The sequence below is a fragment of the Chanodichthys erythropterus genome, chromosome 7 (genome assembly GCF_024489055.1).
Source record: "Chanodichthys erythropterus isolate Z2021 chromosome 7, ASM2448905v1, whole genome shotgun sequence".
NCBI lineage: Eukaryota > Metazoa > Chordata > Actinopteri > Cypriniformes > Xenocyprididae > Chanodichthys > Chanodichthys erythropterus.
In genome coordinates, this window is record NC_090227.1 from 44244800 (window position 1) to 44266607 (window position 21808).

The following is a 21808-nucleotide window of genomic DNA, read 5'->3' on the forward strand; positions in this document are numbered from 1 at the left end:
TGTCATTTATTACTTTTTTCACGTCATAATTTCGACTGTCATAATTTCGATTTATTATGTCATAATTATAAATCAAAATTTGTCGAAATACAAAGTCAAAATAATGAGATTAAAAAAATGAATTTATGAATTGGTCATAATCTCGATTTTTTATGTCATATTTATTATTTTTTTCACATCATAATTTCGACTGTCATAGTGTTGATTTATCATGCCAATTATACATCGAAATTTCTCGACATACAAAGTCATTTAATGAGATTAAAAAGCTGAATTTATGAGTTTGTCATAATTCGATTTTTTATGTCATAATTTCGACTTTTTATGTCATATTTATTACTTTTTTGACGTCATAATTTCGACTGTCATAATTTCGATTATGTCATAATTATAAATCGAAATTTCTCAAAATACAAAGTCATAGTTAATGAGATTAAAAAATCGAATGTATGAATTGGTCATAATTTTGACTTTGATGTCATAATTATGACTTTTTACGTCATAATGTCGATTTATTATGTAATAATTATAAGTCGAAATTTCTCGAAACTCATAATGAGATCAAAAAGTCGAACTTATGAATTGGTCATAATTTCGACTTTTATGTAATAATTACGACTTTTTATGTCATAATTTAGACTATCATAATTTTGATTTATTGTCTTAATTTCGACTTTTCATCTCACAATTATGACTATGAAATCATAATAAATGATTTAATCAGGCATATCACACATCACATTCAAACAGTACAGTAACTGAAATATTTACCACTTTACCACTTTTATTTTTTACTTTTGAGGCATTCAAATGCATTTTCCAATTTTTTTTTATTTATTTACTGTGAGAAAACATATATTTATGTAATTAAATTTTAATATAACATGAAATAATTTCACACAATCTTTCCCAGAACCATAGAAATATAAATAGGATTGGCAATATAATATCATAATTAGTGAAAATATTTACAAAAACATGATACTTTCATTGATCATTCTGAATAATTGGACACTAAAGTGCTTTTATACTGTTATATTGTTGTTATGGCTACACATGACCAGTTGAGGGCAGTATAGAGCAGTTCAGATGCAAGATGCAACAATGGCGTTCCAATCAGTAGTGTGCTATTTATATCGCATTATGTTGCATAGTAAATTCAGTGCATGGCTTTTATTTTGCATTTTTAATATTACTTTTTTATATAAAAATGGCTGATCAAATAATAAGTCAAAAATTCATACACATACAATATGCATACTGCAGAAATAGTATGAGTACTTTGGTAGTATTGTGTAAAACACGTCCTGTGTTTGTGTGTGCATTTAGAGAAGGTTTTATTCATAGTGTTTGTTCATGAGTAGTAGGTCAGCACACTCTGGTGGTTTCCACGGATCAGGAGGGTCGGCGGAAGATTCTTTGTGAGCGCTTCCAGCCAGGCCATGTACAGATGATCGGAGACGGAGCCTTTACGGGCGATGGGCATGCTCCTGTAACACAAACACACACTGTGTTAGTCACATGATCAGCATACTGACACACACACACATGATGCTGATGAGGATGTGACTTACACTACTACGAGTTTAGCTGCTCTCGAGCCCTCCTGAAGAAGCTCATTCAGACGCACCTGCCGGATTGTCTGTAGATGGAAAAACACAGACGATTATTCAATTCGATATCGATTATTTTGGATGTAGTATTTCAGTTTCAGCACATGGCAAATTTTCTAGAGGAAACAATCTCTCAGCTAATGCTGTAAACTACACATGAGAGTCAGCTGTCACCACTATAATAATATTGTAGGTTAAATTAACTTATTTATATACAAACACACACACACAAACACTCAGTGATGTTTTTATTATAAATAAAGTTTAGAATTACCTAATCATATTTCTACTCCAATTCGTTTTTTTTTTTTAAATATAAACATTTAAATCGCGGCTGTCATAACTGATTTATTCAAACATGCATTAAATATTGAAGAACATTAAAAATTATAATGAATATGTGACGGTGCATAGCTATATTTATCTTTCTAGAGTTCACTTTTCTAGCTGACTAATGAGTTTATGGTCACTGAATATGTTTTTCTGAGGTAAATGTGACGTCACGTGACATTGAAGCTGTTTTATCGAGGTTGAAGCACTGATTGAGCGATTACACGAGACATGATACGGATTTCAGTAAGTTGTACTGTATATTTTAACATACCTTCAGATGTTCATGTTTATTTCGCTGTAACTGGTATTAAAGCGGAGGAGAGGATGATCACATGCTTCTCTTTAACTGAGGCGCTAAAGCGATCCGTCACGCCACATTAAACAGCGCCAAAACGGTATTTATTTTTTGAATCTCATAATAAGATGGACGTCGTTTGAAATCTGAGACTTTGCTTCATATCAAAAGTAACAAAGATTATTGCGATTAATTGGATGGGAGGAGCTACATATTCTGCTCATTCATCAACTGAAAACAGACTAGACTAATCGATTTCTTGGGATTTAAGAATCAATATCGGTTCGTAAAAATGAGAATTGATTAAAATCGAGGAATCAATATTTTTTACCCAGCCCTAATATATATATATATATATATATATATATATATATATATATATATATATATATATATATATATATTTGCACAGATTCAGATATTGAAAACCCATCAGAAGTACACAAGCACTAATGCAACTCTTGTGTGTTATTCAGGGCAGCCGTATGGGATTCTACCTTCTCCTCAAAGGCGTCAAGCTCGGCGTCTGTGATCTTCCAGGGATGCTCCTTCCTCAGAGCTTCGGCCTGTGTCGTCTCCTTCGAACCCTCGTGCAGACGGAACGGCTCGATCATGTCCTGGAAGAGTTTCCAGCTAACACACAGTCAGCAGTGAGTAAATGCATTCGGAGCACATGGATGTCAGTCAGTGAATGAAATGAGGATTTATTGCGTGTGTTTTTCATTCATACCTCTCGGCGCTGGGCCTGACGTTGATGTCTGTGATTACTTTGACGTCGTCGCATTTGATCCTGAACTTCTTCATAAGCAGCTGCATTCTGACAGTGAAAACACACGGGTTACTAGTGCCATCTCTCAGTATTGTGGTATTAGAACCAGCTCCACTGTAGTTCTGTAGCTTCAGTGTCATGTGACCCTTGCATGTGGTAACCGACATTGGCTGATTCCAATGTCTTAGAGAGCAAGATGGCCGATATAAAGCCGATATATCACTCTTTTCCATTTAAAGATAGTAAAATTGCATGCATAATTGTTGAAATGAAATTTATTTTTTAATATTTTTTTATTAATTAATATTTTTAATCATTTATTTGCTGTTTCTATATTCTTTACTAGTGGTCGACCGATATTGATTTTTTTGATGGCCGATGCCAATATCTTAGGGCCGATATAAAGCCGATTATCTCACACTAATTTAAAGATAAATGCATAATTGCTGAAATTAAATGTATATGTGTTTTACATAATATTTACTAAATTAGAAATAAATCATTTGAAAATGAATTATATGAAAAAAAATTTGAAAACTTTTGTAATTTTGTAAAATAAACAGACTTTAGATGGCAACTTCTTGATTCTGTAATCCTATTATTGTATTTTTCACAATAAAAGAACTTTAAAAAATGACACATCGGCCAAAGAGAGAAACTTGTTGGCCGAGTCCGATATGTAAAAATGTCAAATTTTGGCCAATATATCAGCCATGGCTATATATATCGGTTGACCACTAAAATTTACTAAATTAGAAATACTTAAATTTGAAAATTAAAATATAAAAAAACCTCGGACTTCATACAATGAACTAATGAAGAATGGGAGTTCTGATGGCATTTTCAATGCTGCCAAAGTAAAAGTCCTGCACAATGTCAAAATAAAAGTCGACACATTGGCCAAACAAAAAACTTATCAGCAAATGCAAATTTATATACAAATGTCAAATTTCGGTCTTGGCGATATATCAGTCAACCACTAAAATTTACAAAATTACAAATATCAAATATGAATATATAATATATGACACATTAGCCAAACAGAAAAACTTATCGGCCAATGCAATATATAAAAAATATCAAATACCTGCCTTGGTGATATATCGGTCAACCACTAATATTTACTAAATTAGAAAAAATTTATTTGAAAATGAAAAATAAATAAATAAATAAATAAATAAATAAATATATATATATATTTGTAATTATATATATATATATATATAAACTTCCACTTCAGACAGTAAACTAATGAAAATAAAGAATGGGAGTTTGGATGGTGTTTTCAGCGATTTCAAAACAAAAGTCCCACACAATGTCAAAATAGAAGTTGACACATTGGCCAAACAGAAAAACTTATCGGCCAGTGCCGATGTATAAAAATGTCAAATATCAGCCTTGACGATATATCGGTCAACCACTAATATTTACTAAATTGGAAATAACTAATTTGAAAATGAGAATATTAAAAAAACTTGGACTTTAGACAGTGAACTAATGAAGATAAAGATGGCGTTCTCATTGCTTTCAAAATAAAAGTTCTACACAATGTCAAAATAAAAGTTGACACATTAACTTAACGGAAAACTTATCAGCCAATGCAATAATTAAAAAATGCCAAATATCGACCAATATATCGGTCAAACACTAGCTGACATACTCGTCTTTGTCCTGTTCGATGCGTTCACTCTGCCCGGCGATGAAGATTCTGAGTTTGCAGTCTTTCCATTTCTTCCGTGTAGTCAGAATGTGAGGCAGGAGCAGCGTGAGACCTGCACATGAACGACACGAACCGTCACACTTTAAACCTCACTGAACAGAAGAACATGCCAGGATTTCTGCTCACCTCCGTCATCAAACAGCCACCAAACATCAATCGTCCCTTTGCCCTGTTTCTTCTTAAACTGGCTGCTGGCCTCCATCAGACGCTGATTCATCTTCGCCAGATCTGATGTGTGAGGAACATCCAGAGAAACTGAAGAGAGAGAAAGGAGAGGAAAAAGCTCTCAGGGCTTAAGATCAAATCAGGTCAGATTTATTTCTAAAGTGTTTCAAAGCAGCTTCACAGTAATAGACAGGAAAATCAATGATGCAAACATCATCAAAATGTTCATGTGCTTTTGCCTTCATTATAAATAATATATTTATTGTTTCATAAATTGATATTGTTGCATATATTGTTTTCTTATTTAATGCAATGCATTTATGTATCTTTAATTTTGACTCAATTGTTCAAATACTTTTTTGTGGTTTATTAGACCGCAGTAGACTTTCAGACATCAGCACAGAAGACGGACAAATTAGTGTTTAATGAGTCGTTTGGAATACAAGCACCTGCCAAATGACATGTGACCGAATGATTGAATCTGTTTCGGAAGAGTCAATGAAGATAAAGATAATGGTATATACAGAAAGACCTGAGTCTGCAGCGTTTGAGCCCATTAAGACACTCTGTCCTATTAAAAACATTCCCGGACGTGTGCAAGTTGAGAAACGGAGCGCAGGCGAGACGGACTGAGAGTTCAGGCCAGAGACCAGACTATTAGATTATTTACAGAGGCACATTTAATCAGGTTTTATTAGAGTGCTGGAGCTGAGAGATGGATGCGCCTCATTCATTTGATGGACTGAAAGAGAAGACCTGAGAAGAAGGAGTGTCGTACCGCTGCTGGTCAGCTCTTTTTTGGAGGTTTTCTTGGACCTGTTGAAGAACCCTTTTCCTCCGTGTGGCTGAAAGTCGTTCTCCTCCATCTCCAGCGCCTGCTGCTCCATGATCATACGCTCCATTTCCTCTGACAATTACACAACAACACATATTCATCAGTAGATGTTTCATTTCACCTACTTTTATGCAAATTTTGGGATGTCGCATAAAAAAACGCTGGATGGAAACACCATTTCAACACAAAATATTGAAATTATGACATGCTAAGTTATAAATGACAAAAAGTTGAAATTATGACTTACTAAATTATAAATATTACAAAATATTGAAATTGACATACTAAGTTATAAACGACAAAAAGTTGAAATTATGACTTACTAAGTCATAATTATGACACAAAAAGTTGAAATTACGACTTACTAAGTTATAAATATGACAAAATATTGAAATTGACATGCTAAGTTATAAACTACAAAAAGTTGAAATTATGACTTACTAAGTTATAAATATGACAAAATATTGAAATTGACATGCTAAGTTATAAACTACAAAAAGTTGAAATTATGACTTACTAAGTCATAATTATGACACAAAAAGTTGAAATTATGACTTACTAAGTTATAAATATGACAAAATATTGAAATTGACATACTAAGTTATAAACGACAAAAAGTTGAAATTATGACTTACTAAGCTATAAATATGACAAAATATTGAAATTGACATGCTGTTATAAATATGACAAAATATTAAAATTGACATGCTAAGTTATAAATATGACAAAATATTTGAATTGACATGCTAAGTTATAAACGACAAAAAGTTGAAATTATGACTTACTAAGCTATAAATATGACAAAATAATGAAATTGACATGCTAAGTTATAAATGACAAAAAGTTGAAATTATGACTTACTAAGTCATAATTATGACACAAAAAGTTGAAATTATGACTTACTAAGTCATAATTATGACACAAAAAGTTGAAATTATGACTTACTAAGTTATAAATATGACAAAATATTGAAATTGACATGCTAAGTTATAAATGACAAAAAGTTGAAATTATGACTTACTAAGTTATAAACGACAAAAAGTTGAAATTATGACTTACTAAGCTATAAATATGACAAAATATTGAAATTGACATGCTAAGTTATAAACTACAAAAAGTTGAAATTATGACTTACTAAGTCATAATTATGACACAAAAAGTTGAAATTATGACTTAAGTTATAAATATGACAAAATATTGAAATTGACATACTAAGTTATAAACGACAAAAAGTTGAAATTATGACTTACTAAGCTATAAATATGACAAAATATTGAAATTGACATGCTGTTATAAATATGACAAAATATTAAAATTGACATGCTAAGTTATAAATATGACAAAATATTTGAATTGACATGCTAAGTTATAAACGACAAAAAGTTGAAATTATGACTTACTAAGCTATAAATATGACAAAATAATGAAATTGACATTCTAAGTTATAAATATGACAAAATATTGAAATTGACATGCTAAGTTATAAATGACAAAAAGTTGAAATTATGACTTACTAAGTTATAAACGACAAAAAGTTGAAATTATGACTTACTAAGCTATAAATATGACAAAATATTGAAATTGACATACTAAGTTATAAACGACAAAAAGTTGAAATTATGACTTACTAAGTTATAAATATGAAAAAATATTGAAATTGACATGCTGTTATAAATATGACAAAATATTAAAATTGACATTCTAAGTTATAAATATGACAAAATATTTGAATTGACATGCTAAGTTATAAACGACAAAAAGTTGAAAATATGACTTACTAAGCTATAAATATGACAAAATAATGAAATTGACATTCTAAGTTATAAATATGACTAAATATTGAAATTGACATGCTAAGTTATAAATGACAAAAAGTTGAAATTATGACTTACTAAGTTATAAACGACAAAAAGTTGAAATTATGACTTACTAAGCTATAAATATGACAAAATATTGAAATTGACATTCTAAGTTATAAATATGACAAAATATTGAAATTGACATGCTAAGTTATAAATGACAAAAAGTTGAAATTATGACTTACTAAGTTATAAATATGACAACATATTGAAATTGACATGCTAAGTTATAAACGACAAAAAGATGAAATTATGACTTACTAAGTCATAATTATGACACAAAAAGTTGAAATTATGACTTACTAAGTTATAAATATGACAAAATATTGAAATTGACATACTAAGTTATAAACGACAAAAAGTTGAAATTATGACTTACTAAGTTATAAATATGACAAAATATTGAAATTGACATGCTGTTATAAATATGACAAAATATTAAAATTGACATGCTAAGTTATAAATATGACAAAATATTTGAATTGACATGCTAAGTTATAAATATGACAAAATATTGAAATTGACATGCTAAGTTATAAATGACAAAAAGTTGAAATTATTACTTACTAAGTTATAAACGACAAAAAGTTGAAATTATGACTTACTAAGCTATAAATATCACAAAATATTGAAATTGACATTCTAAGTTATAAATATGACAAAATATTGAAATTGACAATGCTAAGTTATAAATGACAAAAAGTTGAAATTATTACTTACTAAGTTATAAATATGACAACATATTGAAATTGACATGCTAAGTTATAAACGACAAAAAGATGAAATTATGACTTACTAAGTTATAAATATGACAAAATATTGAAATTGATATTCTAAGTTATAAATATGACAAAATATTGAAATTGACATGCTAAGTTATAAATGACAAAAAGTTGAAATTATTACTTACTAAGTTATAAACGACAAAAAGTTGAAATTATGACTTACTAAGCTATAAATATGACAAAATATTGAAAGTGACATTCTAAGTTATAAAATGACAAAATATTGAAATTGACAATGCTAAGTTATAAATGACAAAAAGTTGAAATTATTACTTACTAAGTTATAAATATGACAACATATTGAAATTGACATACTAAGTTATAAACGACAAAAAGTTGAAATTATGACTTACTAAGTCATAATTATGACACAAAAAGTTGAAATTATTACTTACTAAGTTATAAATATGACAACATATTGAAATTGACATACTAAGTTATAAACGACAAAAAGTTGAAATTATGACTTACTAAGTCATAATTATGACACAAAAAGTTGAAATTATGACTTACTAAGTTATAAATATGACAAAATATTGAAATTGACATACTAAGTTATAAAGGACAAAAAGTTGAAATTATGACTTACTAAGTCATAATTATGACACAAAAAGTTGAAATTATGACTTACTAAGTTTTAAATATGACAAAATATTGAAATTGACATTCTAAGTTATGAATATGACAAAATATTGAAATTTACTTATGATATTAAACAAAGTCCCAGCTTTCAAACTGTGTAATTTTTTTAAGAAATTTGAACAATAAAAGTGCTTTGTGTCTCTTTAATGTGTCGTGACAGATCGCTGTAGCGCCTCAGCTCAAGCGGCTCGTGAACCGATCATCTCTTCCTATAGTTCATTTATAGCATCAAATAAACATGAATGAACATCAGAAGGAATGTTGTTTAAAACACTGAAAGATGTCACTATACGCCATTTTTCAAGTTCAAGTCCACCGAGGTTAATCTTCTAACTCCTGACTGCTTTGTCGGACAAAATGGCGGATTCGGTGATTGGTTAGATCACTTGTCAATCAAACTCCCGGTGAAGGGTCAATTCCCTCCAGAAGCGTCTCACACAATTGTGTTCCAAAAAACCCGCATCCGAAAGCAAGATCACATGACAGCGTTTATTGTGTTTCGTCTGATGCTCTGAGACCAACTCATTTATGATGGAGGAGAAAAGAGCCTGATTGAAGAAACTTACATTTTATTACTGATATTTTGCGCCAACTTCCCAAGAATTGACGATTCTCTTGAACACATGGGATGGAAACGCTGCTTTATTCGCAAATGTTTTATCCCATATTCCAATTCTGTGCATAAGTTAAATTCACAACTTTGGATGGAAACACAAATATATTGATGCAATCTGAGGTAAGACACATGCATCACATCTTTAACGCATGAACACACACAGTAATGTTGTATAGTTCAATGAACGTCTTGTTATTCTGAGAGTTTGTTGTACCTTCTGCTTTGAGGATGTGAGAGATGTCCATCCCCTGATTGATTCTCATTATCACGGTCCCGTGCTCGAAATCCAAGGCATCGCTGCGGGGAGAACAAAACCCTCGAGTGAGAGCGAGACAGACGGACAGGAAGGTGATTCAAAGAGACAGTTTGAAGGACTCACTGTAGAACTCCAACATAGTTTTGAACTTCCTGTAATTTGGCGGTTCTCCAGTTACGCTTGAATCCCAGCATCACTGTGTTCGGCTTCATTCTGCCAAGTCCTGATGCCTACACACACAAACACACACACATTTGTTTCATCCATCCATCCATCCTCAGGCACATCTGTGTTTGTGGTCAGACTGACCTGCAGTAGTGCTTCTGCTCCATCTCGCAGGTTCTCACTGGCGACAGGCGTGTAGAAAGCTTTACGCTTCTGCTTATTCAGCCATATCTGGTTCTGCTGAATGGCAGCACTCATGTCTTGCAGATTCTTGTCACGGGAACCCTAAAACACACACTGGTTTAGTTTAATAAAGACATGACATCATTAAGATGGCCATAAAAACAGAACCCTGATGAGAACATCTGCTCACCAAAAACACCTCGCAGGTCAGACACAGGCCATAATTCTTAGTGAGTGAATGCGCCACGTCCAGCAGCGCCGGTCTGGTTCTGGGCGATCCTGTCATCACGAGACACTTGGGTCTACAGCAGGAATGAAAAGTGAAACTCTGAGAAACATATCTGCATTTAACATTTGTTTATCTGATTTGACCTGCGCGCACCTGAAGTTCTTGATGTGTTCGTCCACAGTAGATAACATCAGAGCGTTGTTCACTGCGTTTATGAAGGTCACGGCTTGAGTGGACGAGCCCCAGTTCACATCTGAGAGAAGCAGGAGACATCAGGTGTCTGTGCGCTTTTTTTTTGCGTTTATGTTTTTATATCACATGGCTCTTGCAGGAGCGACTCATGTTTACCTGGCTTCTTCACAGTAACGTAAATATAGAGGAAGAACTCGATGCCGTAGGTGACCAGTGCCGCCCACCAGTTAATCACAAACATCACGGCACAGCAGAGAACGGCCCCGAACAGAGACAGCCACATGTTATAGTACTTGTACGCCGGTCTCCAACCTGCACATGCATGTTTAATTTAGTGTAGCTCTGTTCCAAAACCTCATGAACTCATGCAGCAACCAAAAACGGGAAAACAAGACAAAAATACTGAGGAAGAACATCATTTTTTGCACTCTGGGCTGTGGAACAGAGCGAGTGTGTGTGTATAAGACTGGACAGGACCTGGGGATTTGGCGTATGACGCGTGGAAGCAGGAAAAGTTGATGAGGGCATATGAGGCCAGGAAGAAGTTGGATATGACGGGAGCGATGGTGTTGAGCTCAGCTGAGACAGAAACAGACACTGTTACATGATCATTTCTGTCATATTAAATCATTTAATCACTGTTATATATTCACCAATGAGGATGAATGCTACAGCGATGATGAAGGTCAGGAGGTATCCTCTGATTGGCTCGTTGTTTTTCCCGTGACCTTTGGCGAAGAACTTGAGGGCTTTGTAGATGTTGTCTTTGCAGAGAGCCTGTGAGTCAAATGAAGGTACGCAAAGACAGATTTACTATTAAAATCCAGAATAGGCAAGAAGAAAAGCTCATTCACACCAAGGACGATAACTACTACGATAAAGATATCGCTGTAAATGTGAAAGAATAGCAGATTCCACACCACAGCAATAACGACGCAGAGAAATGCTATCATTGGAATTAACTTCAGAATGATTTTTTCCAGCTGATGAAGGGTACAAACATTGACAGTCAGTCAGAATCTATCCTGCTTTGAGAGCTTGGGTATTTAAAGACGACCAAACTGCAGCGCGTGCTTATAATAAACAGAACGAAATTGTCTGCTGGTGTGAACGCAAATATCGTTATGGTTATAGTTATCCTTCTTGGTGTAAACAGTTCTTAAAGGACACCTATAATGCCCCTTTCACAAGATGTAATATCAGTCTCTGGTGTCTCCAGAATGTGTGTGTGAAGTTTCAGCTCAAAATCCCCCACAGATCATTTATTATAGCTTGTCAAATTTGCCCCTATTTGGGTGTGAGCAAAAACACGCCGTTTTTGTGTGTGTCCCTTTAAATGCAAATGAGCTGCTGCTCCGGAAGAGGGCGGAGCTTTAACAGCTCAACAACAACAAAGCTGGAGAATCTCACGCAGCCAAAATGAGGAAAGTGTTCAGCCTTACATTGTTCAAACCGGAGTCGACACTGATGGAGAGACTCAGGAAGAAGTTACAACTTTTAGACGTTTCTGAATGGTTAGTGGATAAATTGATGTAGTTGCTGTGGAGTTGATTCAACTCATCCACTAGCATGTGCCGTCATGTTCATCTTTTGTGTTGAATTGACCCTCGTTTGTGAAGCAGTCCGGCGTAAAATGACGGCATGTCAACAACACTCTACTACAAAATCTCTTCCTCTTCTCTAAAGCAGCTCAACATGGACACGCCCCCTTTGTTGAGTGTTCTCGGGGGCGGGGTTTATGTAAATTTTAGGGTTAGTGATGTCACAAACCCAGGAAGAATCTCGTTGTAGTCCTTGAAAAGCGATTTCTGTAAAAGAAAATATCTCTCTTTGCATTGAACTTTGAGTGTCGTAACTTTGCAGATGTTGTTAAAACAGCAACATTACACACTAACTAAAGTTAAAAAAGTCAAATCTTAATCAACCACCCTTTAAGGCTTCATCTACAATAATTCAGATACATTTGAAAATGTACATTTTGGCCTTCTGTCCACACTGAGATGGCGTTTTTGTCCTGCGACGCTCTCCAAAGTCGTTAAATTTTAACATTTTTTGCATTGTAGTTTGGACTGTGAAAACTGAGGTATTTGAAAAGATGATGCATGTTTAGTCATGTGATGCATATTGTAAGATATCTGGTATGTGTGTGCTATGCGCTATTTACTTTCACAGTGTTGCTAAAGATAAGTGTACAACCTTTATATCACATTCCCGCAAAGATAACAAAAACTTTACTTGTAATTGCTGTGTCAAAACATAATGATTAATGTTGATGCAAGATTTTTAAGAGCTTCTTTACAAGGTCATCCAGTCTTTTACTGTTTACTGTGTTTTATGTAGTATTATAAGGTCATCCTATAAACGTCTATAACTGATCAGGCATATATTGGGTTTAAAGTTTGCATGAACTTGAAGCCACTAGTCTTCTCATATATCCATGTGCAATGGCTTCTCAAACAAGAACAACATGAACACCACAAACCAAAGTCTCTTCCAGTCTCAGATACAACTACAGTGTTTGAGGGCGGGGCAAAGAGACGCTATTCAGCCAATGAAGATCACAGGATGGCATTATGCAAATTAGTTATAAACCTATGTAGGTTCAGCAGAGACTGATGACTCGTTTCTGTTCAGAATCAACTCTTTCTTTTGGGAGACAAAAACTCTGAACTTTGATCTTTGAAACTTTCACAAACAGCTATAATACACACTACATGAAAGGTAATATCCCAAAAAGCATAATAGGTGTGTGATCTCTGACCTGAAAGACTTTGGGCGCGCTCACTAGAGACGCAAGAGCTGAGGAGAGTGTGGCCGAAAACGTTCCTGCGGTGATGAGAGGTCCAAACCCAGACACTAGAGTCATTACCTACACAAACACACACACCGGTGAGTCTCACTGTTAACAACATGTACAGGTCCAAAAATCAATCATTTTCATGAGTTTCAGCAATTGTATTTCTGATTCATTCCTTCAGATCACACCTGGAAGTTGTTCATGAGGCCGTAGTTGCATTTGGTGGTCTGGCAGATTGAGAAGTCGTAGCCCAGATTGCAGGCCGAAGAGAAGTTGCAACTGGAACCCACTGGAATAGTGTCGTTGCGGTTCCCCGTCGCATCTCGAACCACCGTGACGGCTGCCAAGAATCAGTGCAATGGCTCTGTTAGACGTCCAGACTGAGACTGGAGAGAGTAATTACAAGTGTGCGTTCAGGACTCACAAACAACCAGTGCGATGCCCAGGTACGTTATCCCTGTGATGAAGATGGCCAGCAGCGTTCCTTTGGGAAGGGCTGCCTGAGGATCCTGGAAAAAGATCAGAGGCGACAGTGTGTGAAAATGTTGAACAGCATCTGATTTAAGATCATACATGTACCAGTCACTCGCTCTTACCCTCAGATCGCCAGAGATGTTGGCTCCAGCAAGGATCCCAGTGGCTGCCGGGAAAAAGATGGCAAAAACAGAGAAGAACGTTTCTCCATCCCGGAATTCTGGTAGAAAGTTTTCCTTTGCAATGGATTCTGTTTCAGAAAGAGATGAGACTGATACTTTGGGCCTCAGATGGGAAAACATGACTATTCCTAAAATTTCATGCATGTCTCACCTTGATAGTTAAAGAAGCCTTTGGAACGCTTGTCTTTGGTGGAGGGAATCACTGTTCCCACAAATACATTGCCGATGGCCACCAGCAGGATCACCAACAGACCGACTTGAGCCTATAGAGAGAGAGAAGGTTCTTCAGCTGCTGTCAGGACAAGCAAAAACTCAATCCCAGCATGCATCTGGTCTTACCTTTGCCTCCCACTCCATACCAGCCACAGTGATGCCCATCAGCAGAACCAGCGTTATACAGCCGATGATCCTGATGTCATTCATTGGATCCACTATAAGAGCGTCATTTTCCTGGAAAGAGAAGATAGACGTGTTGAGATAGACCGGCTGGATTTCCATGCTGGTTTATGCATTTTGGATGGATTTTTACCTTGAGTATCTCCACCACAGTTTCAGCAAACCCAACGACATACATGGCCACGGCCACGGCGTTGGCGAACGCAAAGATCAGACCGATGGAGCCGCCGAACTCAGGACCCAGACTGCGGGAAATGAGGTAATACGCTCCGCCTAGAGCACAAACACATTCATGAGCTCAAGATGAAGACTGGATTCTGTTGTTGCTCATTTAAAGTGTGTTTTACCTCCTCGTACCACACCGTTGGTACATATAGCCGACATGGACAGACACGTGACGCTGGTCACCACTATGCTCAACAACACGACCACTATTCCCAAACCTGAAACACACACACATTTTGTCAGATAACATGAAATAATCTTCATGTGGTGACTTAATATGACTGCACTGCAAAAATTTATCTCCATCCTCAGTATTTTGGTCTTGTTTTCCAATACAAATATCGAAACATTCTTAAATCAAGATGCATTTACTGGAGAAGCAAAATGCATCATAATTAAGTGAATTTATGCTCAAAACAAGAACAAATATCTGCCAATGGAGTCAGAAAAATCAACTCAATTGAAAGGGAAAACTATTATTTTTCTGACCCCACTGGCAGATCTTTATTCTTGTTTTAAGCATATAAACTCGCTTCATTTTGATGCAAAACAAGACTTTTCTCATGTAATTTTGCTTCTCCAGCAAATGTATCTTGATTTAAGAAAGTTTAGATATTTGTGCTGGAAAACAAGACAAAAATACTGAAGAAGGACATCCTGAATACATCAGATGACACATTTCAAACATCTGTTTCTTTTATGTTCCACAGAAATAAGAAAGTCATACGGGTTTGGAAAGACATGATGGTGAGTAAATGATGACAGAACATTTGGCTGGATTATAACTCACATTTTCACTTTTTACAGGATATAAACACACACACATGTTTGACTATATCAGCTCTTCTATCAGATTTTCAATGTCCAGACCCTCACAGAAACCTGTGCAAAACATTAGATTTAAAAAGAAACATGATTTGGCTGATTAATACGCCATTTTAAACTCGCTAGTCTCCGTTTCACTATATTATTGAGGACGTTTTCACTAGAATAGTCAAACCTGAACCATATATAAACTCTCAGCACATTAACACAGCAAGTGTGTTTGTTCAGCGCTATAATGGGATCATTGAGGAATAAAAGCGCTCATGGCCTGCAGTCACTCACACCTCATAAAATAGGTAACGGCAGTGAGTTTGTGATGGACTGTAATGTGTTTGGCCTGCAGCTGGAGGCGTCTGACTGGAACTGAACTTCTCAGAACCGTCACAGAAACTTCTGATGCGCTATTAGTTCCGCACCATAAACATCAGCGGTGACCTTCAGCGTGTTCCACACGTACCATACACAGAAAAATCCCCAGAGTTAAATCAACTCTACTTAGAGTACATATAGTCTAAATAGTGTTAAAATAACACTGAAACAGAGTAAAAGTCAGTTGTAGTTTTTGTGTTTCTCTTTTCTTCAGTGATTCTGCTTGTTAACAGCAGGTGTTCATCACTAATGCTCAATCATCACTTCATTAATTTCTTAATTATCTCATTAACTTTAACTCTGCTTCAGTGTTATTTTAACACTATATAGAGAGGGACCAAATGTACTCTGCACAGATCTTGCTGTGTAGCGAAACTAAGGCCATTTTTAGACCTGTAGATTGTTTGCTTTGTTCCGAAACAGGGACTTAACAGAGACTCTTTGATTCGGTTCGCTTTCACAAGGCAGCATATCAAAGCTTTTATTCAGAGTTTCCTCTGTGTCGGCCATTGAGATGGATTGACAAGTTTAGTCCGTGAGCTTATTGTGGCTTTATCTGTATCTGTCGAGACACACGCAAACTTGCTTTCTCACCTCAACCGAACCGCTTCAGAGTTTGTTTTCAAGCGGGCCGAGACCGTTTCGTTCAAGTGATCTTGGAATGATTGTTTTGGTGTGGATTGCCATGTTCATATATGCCTAAACGAACGGATCTAAGAGAGAAAAAGCATCCGGTTCTGAAGAGAAGAAATGCTCCAAACGAGGTGTGAAAACGCCCTTACACCTTCTAAGATGTTTCTCCTGAGTTTGAGAAGAGAATTCAACAACTGTGCTGAGACGTGACAATACAAGCTCCAGCATTTCTCATCAAATCCTTCCAAGACCAAACTACATTTTTTTGACATCAATGTTAGTAGCTTGTGGAAAAACTCAAAATGTTGGTGTTTCTGAGCTGCTCTGTACATTGTTTCAGTTTCATTTACTCATTGTGTTTCAACGATTGACTCATTTGTGTCTGTTTCTATTTCTCCACAAGGAGTTTTTAGAAACATTAATACTTCAATCCTAACTGAGAACCGTATGAAATCTCCTGAGGTCTGAAAGTATCTCTGAGTATAAATATTCCTCATTCTTAAAAATAAATATTATAAATCTTTATTGGCATTGATGGTTCCTACCTTTAAGAGTTCCATTACTCAAAAATTAGTTTATAGTGGAAAAACTAAAACAAAGATAACAGGAACATTTTCCTAACGTTCCCATTAAGATATAAAAATGTTATTTCTTTATGTTCTCTGAAGGTTCAAAACGTTTAAAAAGTTTTAAAAATGTTATATGCGAATGTTAAGGGAACATTTAATTTTGCAAACCTTACTTTTACTTTCTTTGAATGTTCTGAAACTGCAACATTTAAACATCATTAGACGAATGTCAATGTAAAATGTTTCAGAAATGAAAGATATATAAATAACGTTTTTGTCCTAATGTTTTGAGAATGTTATTATAGACCAAATAACTGAATGAACTATTAATGTTACTGCAAGAACGTTTGTTCATAACCTTGCCAGAACGTTCAATGCTTTTCTTATTTAGTATTTTTATAGTATTTTTCTCAATATCTAAAAATTCTTAAATCCAGATGCTTTTACTAGATATTTTTTCTCATTTTCTGGGGGGAAAAAAATCATAATTAAGTGAGTTTTTGCTTAAAACAAGCAAAATTATCTGCCAGTGGGGTAAGAAATTGTCTCAGGTTACGTATGTAACCATAGTTCCCTGAGAAAGGGAACAAGACACAACATCTGATAGGATCGCTTCCCAAAGCGATCCTATCAGATGCAGCGTGAGTTCCCTCGAAAGGGAACGTCTCAGATTACATATGAAACCATAGTTCCCTGAGAAAGGGAAATAATCTTGTTTCTATTTACTTTTCTTACCCCCTTATCTAGTAAAAGCATCTGGTTTTAAGAATTTTTAGATATATTTGGACTGGAAACAAGACATTCCCTGTTAGCTGGGATGTTCTTCACACTTTGAAAATATGATTCAAGAATTGCTGACTGAAAGGAAACCTTGCATCGCTCTTATTTTTAAGGGTGTGTGTGGCTCACAGTTTTCTGTGCTGAATATAAATGAGCACCTGCTGTGTGTGCTCAGAAAAGGTTTCTGAAGGTCACGGGGAAGAACATCTCACCTATTCCTGCTTGTCCAAACACCCATGACAGCCGTATGAACAGCATGACACCCCAGATATTCAGCATGCATCTCACCTGTGAACACAACCGCACGGCATCAGAGCGCCGTTTTAAACGTTATGAGTGTTTTCTGTGTCGAAGAACTCACCAGAACTCCTTTGATCCAACCAAACTTCACCACACCTCCTGTGTCCTTCTTCTCCTCCAGCGGGATGACCGACTCCACATCGCCCAGCGTCGAGTCATCTGCTCTTTCACTGTCCTCAACCATATTAGGGATATTAAGGCCTCCATTCTGATGATAAACGGGAAGTTAAAATGGAGCACTTGGTGCACGCTTTGTGCATTTTACATGTTCACTTTTATACTGCAAACTATTATTTTCTTACTCAGTATTTTTGACTTTGAGTTAAGTTGACTCCATTAGCAGATATTTGGTCTTATTTAAAGCAAAAACTCACTTCATTTTGAGCAAGTTTTCAGTAAACAAAACTTAATATCTTCAGTCATTCTCCAGTAAATGTATCTTGATTTAAGAATGTTTAGATATTTGTGCTGGAAAACAAGACAGAAACACTGAGGAAGAACATCATATTTTGCAGTGTTGCATGTCAACTAACCAAATGTATAGCATAATACTTCTGTAGTTGTGTGGTTCTGTGTTTTGTAGAAGACTCAGAAGACAAATGCTTAAGAACATTTAAGGAGTGACTTTGCTGTTTTCGTTTTCCTCGTTTCTTCCTCGCATTAGAAATTTCGAGCAAATGAATTGGAAACATTCTGCAAATAAGTTTCTCTGACATCATGACTGCGTGCTTTCTGGATCAGCGCAAACTTTTTAGCCCTTGTTTGCATTAATTACCTCGTTTATGGCCAGCAGATCAATGCATTAGCCGCAGAAGATCGTTACTCATAAACCAAGTGCTTTTCTCTCTGGCTTTCTCATTAGGTTGGTTATTGATCTTCGTCTGCGTCGGGTCACCGCCGGGCCACCGTTACGACACCCACTTGAAATCAGCTCAACAAACTGTGATTGTCTGAGTCATGAATCATCTGTTGGATTTATGTTAATAAAATATCACTTCTGCTGTGGCTCATGGGAAGGACGGATCACCTCATCCGTGAGCAATTACTGGTTTATTGAATAAAAGTTTTTTGTTTTGTTTTTAATTTTAGAGGCTTATTTGCTTTGTGTTTGGAAATATTATATACATTGCTAATATAACCCATTTTCACAAGTCAGCTAAGTTCTCTCAAGAAACGTTCTTCCAGTAACGTTAATAGAACGTTTGTTCAAAGTTATCTGGTCTTTTATAATGTTCTCAAAAACATTATTTATACATCTTTTTCTGAAACGTTTTAGTTGGATGTTCCTCTAAATGTTTCAGAACATAATGTTTACAGAGCGATAAAATGGAATGTTTCCATAACGTTCACATAACCTCGAAATAACGTTTTTAAAACATTCAAAATTAACTGAATGGGAACATCTGAAATTAATACTTTGTTGGGAAAAAGTGCATAAAAATGTTGTTTTCACAGTGATGATGCCATAGAAGAACCATTTTTGATTCCCCAAAGAACCTTTCAGTGATCATTTTTTAAAAGAACCACTTTTCTTCTTAGTTTGAAGAACATTTTAATAACTCGGGGTCAGCTGTTCAAAAGTAATCTGATTTCGGCTATCGGATTGGATCAAATCTTGAAAATGAGTTGTTGTTCAGAAATGATTCTGAAATCAGATTAGATCACAAAATCCAATCTTGGTTTTGTTCTGGATCAAATCATCAGTTTGTGTTTGGGATGATTGGGATTTCTTTCTGAACAACCCTTTTTCCCACTATAAAGAACCTTTAATGCGATGGAAAGGTTCAGTGGATATTAAAGGTTCTTCATGGAACATCTACACCAATTAAGAACCTTTATTCTTAGAGAGAATCTTCCATGTTTTGTGTTCATGCATGTCTCACCTTCTGGAAAACATCGTGCAGCTCTTGCAGGGAAGGTCTGATGGCTCTGTGTCCGCTGATGCTCGCCGCGTTACGATAGAAGTCGGCGTTCGGCACCCGGTCCAGAGTGTCGTGTCCAAAAGCACTGACCACAGACGACCGCACGGCTCGCCGTTCCCCGTTCCTGAAGCCGTTGCTGGAGAAAGACGTCTCCTCGTACTGCGGAGGGTCATCTTTGGATCTCTCAAACCCTGGATTCTCCATCAGGAGTGAATTGAGTCAAACAGTGAAATAGATGGAGTCTCCAGATGCGTTTGGTTTGTGTGTTTACGCGACACGTTATATAGCTGCTGGAGTTCTCAGGTGGAAGCTCATTGGTCCATCCTGTTGTGATGGGGGTGAAAATGTTCTCGCTCCATCAAAGGCGAAGAGCTTAAATATTAACAGCTGATAAAATCATGGATATTAGAGATGCTTTGCCTGGTTTTATGATGGTTTTATTCTGTGTCGAGCAGAACGTTCAGATGCGGCGTGTTAAGAAAGATGTGCGGATGCTTTTATTTGCATGTCTTCAGTCGATTGTAACAGCAAATTGACTTTGCATTCTTGCATTCTTGTAAAACAGTTTCACCCGTTTCTCTTTATGACTTGTGGCATTGGAGGTGTGATGGCTGGTCATGTGAAGTGTTTCTCTGTTGATGAGGTTAATGTAAAGCCAGCAATTATGGGAACTTGCTCTGGGCAGTTCTGACACATTACAAAAATACTTCCTTATTACCTATAACTCATAAGTTGTGTAATGTTGACTCCCCCTTGAAAAAGACAGCTGTCTGGTTGACCTTGGGAAGGTTTCGCTCCAGTGGGATTGATAGGAAAGGTCACCGAGTGACTTCTGATTGGCTGAAGGTGATGTGGGCGTGGTCGTTTGACCTCTGACCTTGAGCAGAGCCACGTTCTAGATGCATTGGATGTGATTTTGGGCCGTTCGTGTGATGTGAAGCAGGTTTGACTCCATCAATTGAGTGGTTTGCTTTTTCTGTCCTTCACATATTCCTCAGAGCGCCTCCGGGAGAAGACATCATGTTATCAGTGTGAGTGTGTGTGAGTGTAAATGTGAGAGTGTGTGTGTGTGTGTGCACACAGCCAAAGGATTCTCTGTTAAAAGCCAACTGTCTGGAAGCAGTATGATTATAAACAGCCATCGACATAATACAGACACAACCAATGGACAATGCTATGGACACAGACAGCGGTCACTATGGTTACAGACCATCTCGTTCAGGCTAAAAGTGATGTGACGTCTCGCTCAGCGGCATGTGCACTGCAAAAAATGATGTTCTTCCTCAGTGTTTCCATCTTGTTTTCCAGTACAAATATCTAAACTTTCTTAAATCGAGATACATTTACTGGAGAAACAAAATTACTGAACATATTAATGAAAAATGCATTAAAATCAAGTGAGTTTGTGCTTAAAACAAGAACAAATATCTGCCAATGGAGTCAGAAAAATTGTCTTGTTTTCCCTTTGAATGAAGTTGATTTTTCTGACCAAATTGGCAGATATTTGCACAAACTCACTTCTTTTCGCATTCACGACCCATTTTCCTTGCATAATATAATGCATTTCTGAGTGCAACAAGAATGTGTGTTTCAGATCTGAATGTGAGATTTCTCCTCCTGAATCTCCACACACTTCTGAGGAGAAACGACAAAAGCGTCTCCATGCATTTATCCCAAAG

The 21808-nt window shown here is 35.9% G+C and overlaps 1 protein-coding gene across 1 annotated transcript; it reads right to left on the minus strand.

Moving 5' to 3' along the window:
• Positions 1-715: 715 nt before the first annotated feature.
• On the minus strand, positions 716-20412 carry slc12a1 (solute carrier family 12 member 1). The gene is made up of 26 exons (XM_067390684.1): positions 20091-20412; positions 18269-18415; positions 18120-18195; positions 14854-14949; positions 14640-14779; positions 14450-14560; positions 14262-14373; positions 14051-14178; positions 13879-13963; positions 13643-13794; positions 13419-13526; positions 11311-11434; positions 11135-11236; positions 10814-10969; positions 10619-10718; positions 10427-10538; positions 10198-10338; positions 10012-10118; positions 9847-9929; positions 5674-5802; positions 4857-4985; positions 4671-4782; positions 2972-3058; positions 2739-2874; positions 1575-1642; positions 716-1490 (listed from the first exon to the last, which is right to left on the minus strand). The coding sequence occupies exons 1-26, from the start codon at positions 20331-20333 to the stop codon at positions 1355-1357; spliced, it is 3120 nt and encodes a 1039-aa protein (XP_067246785.1). The 5' UTR covers positions 20334-20412; the 3' UTR covers positions 716-1354.
• Positions 20413-21808: the final 1396 nt, after the last annotated feature.